This window comes from Otolemur garnettii, unplaced genomic scaffold, assembly GCF_000181295.1.
Source record: "Otolemur garnettii isolate 467f Iridium unplaced genomic scaffold, OtoGar3 scaffold00088, whole genome shotgun sequence".
Classification (NCBI taxonomy): domain Eukaryota; kingdom Metazoa; phylum Chordata; class Mammalia; order Primates; family Galagidae; genus Otolemur; species Otolemur garnettii.
In genome coordinates, this window is record NW_003852483.1 from 5,655,912 (window position 1) to 5,663,326 (window position 7,415).

At 36.8% G+C, this 7,415-nt stretch overlaps 1 protein-coding gene across 3 annotated transcripts in view; it reads right to left on the minus strand.

Annotated features, from left to right (window-relative positions):
- Positions 1–2,190: 2,190 nt before the first annotated feature.
- ZNF782 (zinc finger protein 782) overlaps positions 2,191–7,415 on the minus strand; it is a 29,331-nt gene continuing 24,106 nt past the window's right edge. For all 3 annotated transcript variants that reach the window (XM_023516266.1, XM_003795032.3, XM_023516267.1), the window contains one exon: positions 2,191–5,307. In XM_023516266.1, the coding sequence (XP_023372034.1) occupies positions 3,446–5,307 (1,862 nt within the window). In that variant the 3' untranslated portion in view covers positions 2,191–3,445. The remainder of the gene's footprint in view (positions 5,308–7,415) is intronic.

Sequence of the window (7,415 nt, forward strand, 5' to 3'; positions counted from 1 at the left end):
AAATCTGCAGTGTGGACTTGCCAATAGTCTCTTCCCAGGTTCCAAGGTAGAAGGGCTCCCTAGACTATGATCTGTAGGCCTCCTTGAGCCAGACTACTGCTGTGACCTCCCAGCCAGACCAATGCTGTGCCACCCCAGCACTTAGAGAAAAAAGAAACAAAGAAAAAACAATAAAATAAGAATAGATAAACATAATTAAAAATACAGTTGTATTAAATAAAAGAGAGAGAGGGAATAGGAAAAAAGAAAGAAAACCAAAAAAAGGAGGGGATATCTTATCTGTTGTATGAGCAATTTATGTGGGAAAGATTAGAAAAGTAGATAAGTCTCTATCAAAATATAGGAGAGGAGTGAAATAGAATAAATGAAGCTGTAATACTGTAACCAAAAATACAAGAGCCCTTGCTATTTTTTTTTTTTTTTTTTTGAGACAGAGTCTCACTTTGTCACCCTTGGTAGAGTGCAATGGTGTCATAGCTCACAGCAACTTCCAGCTCTTGGGCTTTGGTGACTCTTTTACTCCAGCTTCCCAAGTGACTGGGACTACAGGTGCTTTCTATAATGCCTGGCTATTTTTTGTTGCAGTTTGGCTGGGGCTAGGTTTGAACCCACCACCCTTGGTATATGGGGCTGGTACCCTATTCATTGAGCCACAGGTGCCACCAGGAGCCCTTGCTCTTGAGGAAGGTAAAAACAGAAGTTAAGAATAGAACCAACCAACCAAATTAGCAAAAACAAAACACAAAAGAACAAAAAAAAGCTCAAATAGCCAAAAAGAGCAGTAACCTCAGCAACAACAACAAAAGATAGATAGATAGATAGCAGAAGGGACCAACTTTAATAGGAATATATACATGTTGCAATATAATGCCAGGATACCAGGTGGTGCTGTGGTTTTAGGAGATGGAGAATACAGCTGGCAACTTTATAGTTTCCTGGCATGGTCCTGATTCCTAACTTAATTGCCCTCAGTGATCAGCTGATTGTTTCCTCAGCATTTAGTCCCTGCCATGTTGGGATCTTAAAGCTCTTCAGAATCTTTCAGAGGCAGGTCTCACAGTGTCCCCTGACACCAGTTCCTGAAGAGTGAGGGAGCCATTCAGTCTGCCCCAAGAGTGGAAGCCCTATCCAGGCTGATGAAGCAGAGACAGCCATGCTTTAAACACATGCTGATACCCACCCTCATGATCTTCCACAGTGGTAGCCCCCTGGCTGCCAGGACATTCCCAGTATGGCTGCCTTACCAGCCACCAAACCAATAGTAAATTCAGTCAACTTGTTATTCAAATCTGAATGCTGTATACTGTTTGAGTCCACACTCTTCCAAGTTTTCCACTCAATGCACAGCTTTACCTGAAAACCAAAAACTGTGGAAAGGCTTCCTCCTGTCCCTGGACCTCCATGGAGGGGCTGGCCTTTCCCACCACCTCCCAGTCACTTACCTACTGAGTCAGACCTCCACATCTCTGAATCACATGCTGTCTCTTGCACGTCACCTTGCTGTGTTCCTGAAGCTACAACTCCAGGTAAGGACCCTGCACCTGGCATGGCTGGTTTCTCTTTTTTCCCCAGTCATACTACATTATAAATATTCTTTACATAATGGAGATGCATATATTGTACATATATACACACATATGGAACTAAGGCTACTATACTGATATATAAGTATATAGAAAATAGTTTGTCCTCTTTGAAAAGAGGCAGTTTAGTAAAAAAAAAAGCCTCTCCTATATGCATATGTCAGAGGCAGTAAGAGAAAGGGAAGGTAGTATGGCACTCTGAACTTCCAGATATTTTCTGTAAAAGGTTTATTTCTTATTAATACACATGGGGAAAATTGTAACTGATGTCAGAACAGTTATTAAATCAGGGGACTATAATTCTATTACAATGATGTTGAGTTCCAGTACACATATTAAACAAATATCTGGTAAGTGGCATGCACATATACATACATACTCACATAGATAAACAAGGGACAACTCAGAAAATATTCATGTGCTTTTGTTACTGCTGTTTATGCAATTTATTTCTTGTTCTTAGACTTTTTATTCTAGTGAATGTCAATATTAATCAATATTATACTTTATTAAAGGCTTTGATGTTACATATGAAACAATAGTTTTGATATAACAATCTCTAGATAAAAACTATTACTTACCTTTCTCAAATTGATAGACTTCCCCCTTATAACAAACTCTGATAATACTGTGGAATACTTTGTTGAAAACTTTCACATATTCAAAACTCAATTCTCAGATACTTCACAGAATTTTTTTTGTGGAGGATTTCCTATGTGTATTGCAATGTTATATTTCTTTCTCTGATATTAATCTGAATGGTGAGGAAGAGATGTGGATAAAAGCTATGGTCATACCGAATGCTGTCAGAAGTTTCTCCTTTGTGACATTCCTGATAAGCAGATGTCCTGAAAGATCGCATACGTAGGTTTTCTTAAGTGATGTTGGTGAGTTTATGTCACTATTAAGTATAATTCAAATCTTTAGAAGCTTAGCAGAGAACAAGTTTCTTTCCTCACTGCAAAAACTCCAACTGTGTACATGGAGAAGAAAACTTCATTCTACAGAGCCATTCTTCGACTTTGGTTCCTACTATCTTGTACTTTTCCATCACTAGTGCCTGAACCCTGACATTCCCCTCCATTCATTCTCATGAAAGATAGAAGAAAATATTGATAATTTGAGTGATGTATTTACTGAGACTTGTCTGTCATTGGCCTTCCCTCCCCACAAATACCACTAACTAGAGGTTAACAATATGACCCTATTTGGACAACAAGTTAGTTGAGAAATCTATACTAAGCATGAAATGAGGAAGAAGTGGATATGTTTATTGATGAACATTTTAATAATCATTATATGACGTGGTAATTACTTTCATGTAAGTCAAACTTAAGGTTGACTTATGGTATGAGGATTTCCACATCCATTACCCTCATTTTTCTCTACTTTGATATGTCATGAAGTCTTCATTCTCTTATATATTTTCTGCTACAGGGACATAGTAGGCTTTTGGCTAAACTTTCTCATTGTGTGAGATCTCTGATGATGAATGAGTTCTGATTGCTGGCACAAAATTTTCACATTTTTATTTATTTTTCAGAGATTTTTCTATAGCATGTAGCATGAGTTTTCTAAGGATTGAGTTCACAGAGCATTTCCCATATTTATAATCTTTATGGGTTTCTTTGCTGGGAGATTTCTCTGATATCCAGTGAGGATTTCACTGTAGCTGAAAGTCTGCCCTCATAAAATATTCAAGTATGTCTCCCTATGTTCTTTTATATTTTCCAAAGGTTTATATTATACAGAAGAAATTCCAATATTCACTACATTCATATTCTCTCCTGTGTTTTTTTTTTACATATTATGATGATTGATTTTCCAGTAAGAGTTTTCGCACATTCATCACATGCATATGTTTAATCTCCTGGGTGGGCTTTCTGATGTTCTCTAAGGCTTGATTTCTGACTGAAAGTCTTCCCACATTTATCACATTTATAGGGTTTTTCCCGTGTGTGTGTTCTCTGATGTACTCTGAGGTTTGATTTCTGACTGAATGCTTCCCCACACTGATTACAATTATAGGGCTTCTCCCCTGTGTGAGTTCGCTGATGTTTTCTTAAGACTGACTTCTCACTGAAAGCTTTTCCACATTCATTACATTCATAGGGTTTCTCCCCTGTGTGAGTTCTTTGATGCCCTCTGAGATTTGATTTCTGCCTGAATGTTTTTCCACACTCATCACACTTAAAGGGTTTCTCCCCAGTATGAGTTCTGTGATGTACTCTGAGATTTGATTTCTGACTGAAAGATTCCCCACAATGATTACACTTATAGGGTTTTTCCCCTGTGTGAATTCTATGGTGTCCTCTGAGTTGTGACTTCTGACCAAAAGCTTTTCCACACTGATTGCATTTGTAGGGCTTCTCCCCTGTATGTGTTCTATGATGTTTTCTTAGGCCTGACTTCAGTTTGAAAGCTTTCCCACATTCACCACATTTATAAGGTCTTTCTCCAGTGTGAGTTCTGTGATGATTCCTTAGCCCTGACATATGGCTGAAGGATTTGCCACATTCATTACATTCAAAAGGTTTTTCCCCTGTGTGAGTTCTTTGATGCACTATGAGGATTGACTTATAATTGAAAGATTTTCCACATTCTTTACATTCAAAGGGTTTCTCCCCTGTGTGGGTTCTCTGATGTATCCTCAGTCCTGACTTTGCACTGAAAGCTTTCTCACATCCATCACATTTATATGGTTTTTCTCCTGTGTGAGTTCTCTGATGTTTTCTTAGACGTGATTTCTCGCTGAAAGCTTTCCCACATTCATGACATTCATAGGGCTTCTCCCCTGTGTAAATTTTCTGAGGCTGACTCAAGCATGAATTCATAGAGCAGGATTTTCCACATTCATGATACTTAGAGGGTTTTGCTTTTATGTGAATTCTGTGATGTACACTGAAAGTTGACTGATAGCTGACTGTCTCTGCATATGTGTTACCGTCAGAGGATTTGTCTGTTGTGGGAGTACTTTGATGCACTAGGAGGACTGAATTTTGGTTGAAATGTTTTCCATATTCAAAAGGTTTCACCCCTATATGAACTCGCTGATATTCTCTAACATGTGCATTTGAGCTAAAAGATTTCCCTTCTGTGTCAGTTTCTTCAGTGATGTTTGGGAAATAATCTCTTAAGTTTTCATTAAACTTGTAATGACACTTCTCCTTTGGACGAATGCTCTGAGACACAATAAAAGTAGATTTATCACATCGGTTTTCCTCAAATTTATTGGTTTTATAAGATTTTACTTTTTGGTGGGCACTCTTAGAGGTAAGAAGGGTAGCCTTGTCAAGGAAAGCTTTTTTACTTTCACTATGTTCAAAAGCTTGCCCCAAAGTCTGAATTGTCTGATGCTGAGTAACTTCCTCCTTATGACTGAGGGCTTTTGCTTTTTTACTATAAATACCATATTTCTCTTGAATATTACTTCTGCCATCTTTAATACTGAGGAGCCATTTCTCACAAACATTATCCTCATGAGCCTTCTTTTTTGAATACTGACAATGTGGGGCCAAGAGACTGAGACCCAGGTAAGTAGGCCCTGCAGTGTCACATTTACATGGCATCATTTGTGCAGGAAAAAAGGTTATGTTCATATTACATGGTTTTTCTGAAATTTCTGGGTTTGTAGTCAATGATTTGTTGGTGAATAAAACTTGCCACAAATGTTTATTGTACTTTTCTGGGCTCTTCTCTGAGATTTCATCAGGTTGGGAGTCTTCTAAAAATAATAAAATTAGAAATACTTCAGGATATTTAACATGCTTCTTATGAAATGGGACTTACATATATTTGTCGTATTATACATTTGATTCCTCAGTTTCTGAATCAGTTTTCAACAGTAAAGTAATTCCAAGTACATGTTCCCTATGTTTCTCTTTTTATGTTTAATAAAATTTTATAGTTAAAAAAGAAGAAACTATAAATTAATATATACATGTTCAGATTCTTAAAACATAATTTTCAAAACTGAATAGAGAAGGGGATATAAGGGAAAGAAAGTTTTGAGAATGGTATATATTTAGAAAGTTGGATTATGGGAACAGGAAAATCAGAGAATGGAATAAATTAAAAAAGATTACTAAAACTAAGTATGTATCATCAAAAAAATCAAGGGAGAAAGGTTTTCAGTGGATTATCTGTTATAAGTTTTGCATTAGATAGTAACTAGTCCAGAGTCTTACTTAGTCAAATATAGATTAAAATGGTAGGCTTACAAGATTCCAGCTGGAGCACCATTCCCATTCTATACATACAAAATAAATTTATAATGGTACCAATTTCCTCAGGTTGAAAGGAATAGTCATATAGGTTACATTTAATTTTCTTTATAGTAACATCACATGAAAGCAAATGTGTAAGTGGAATTGTAAAATTGATTGGAGTCAGTGTTCCCCTGCTAGATTGGATTCACTGTTCTTCCTTGCTTCTAGTGACTCAGTTTATTACAGGAAAGTTATTTAATAGTGAGTGTCTCTAGGTCATCAGATCTAAACTTTTCTCCTTTAGATTTGCTCACTCATTTGCCCAAAACCAGTCTTGGCTTTGCCTATTCCTTAATTCTGCTTTTCAACTACTTTTTAATGTTGCTAGTTTTTTCTGACTGTGAAAACCTTAAGGATCATATGTTTCAACCTGGATATAGAAACTTTAAAAGTATCCTTTATACAGGGTGGACAAGAACTTCATGTACAATTTAAAGTTACAACTATTTTACATTGTGCATGAACTTTATGTGCACCCTGTATTTATTTATCATAAATTTCTTGTGTATATTTGACTGCTATTGCCTTGCTGCTATTCACATTCCATGCGAAAATGTCAGGTTTATGCTAAGAAAGTTCAAAAGCATTAAATACACTGTCCTAGGTATAAACAGGTAAAAGACCAAAGATAGGATTCAGGAAAATAAAGTTTTACATTCATTAGTATTCTAGCTCCCACTCCACCGGCCCACCATATTTTCTGCCCTAGTCTTGCTGGGATATAATTTCTCATTAAATAGTTCATTTCCAGCATAATCTTATATTCATACTCTTTCCCTAAATCACCCTGCATTGCAGCCTTACATCTCTGTAGACTGGAGGACTTTCAGAAAACAAAGCTATTTCCCAAACCACACACCAAAAAAGAGCTTCTGATAGCTTTTCACAAATTTAAGCAACATTTAAAATCTGAAAGTAGTTGCTATCTGTATTATTCACTTTAACAAGGGATATTTGCAGAATACTGATATGTTGGACACTCAAGATTTTATAAACAAATTCACCTTTACTCAGATTAGGAGGCAACATAAAACTGATAACAAGTGCATAGAAATGGGTATATTCTCTTTCTTTATTGTATGTTAAATAATGGTTCACATTTTAATAAACAGCACCCTATATAAAGTACATTTTATATAGTTTTGCTTTCCTTTCCAAAACTCAATCTCAATTCTGATATATTTCGTACCTGTCTGTAATATAAATTAAGTCACTGGTGCTTACATAGCAGTATGCCTCAAAATTACGTAAGAGCTCTTTCATACATATGGTCTCTAACCCGATGCCAACCTATACCTGATGATTCAAAAGCCCCAGAAATTTGACTTGGGCATTCATTTATACATTTAGGGATGATGTTTTTTGAATGAATCAATATGAAATACCTCTCCCAGTTGGCTTTGGAGTTAATCGACAGTGTTATTAAAAGTACTTATATGGGCTCGGTGCCTGTGGCTCAAGCGGCTAAGGCGCCAGCCACATACACCAAAGGTGGTGGGTTTGAATCCCCAGCCCAGGCCCCCCAAACAACAATGACGGCTGCAACCAAAAAATGGCCGGGCGT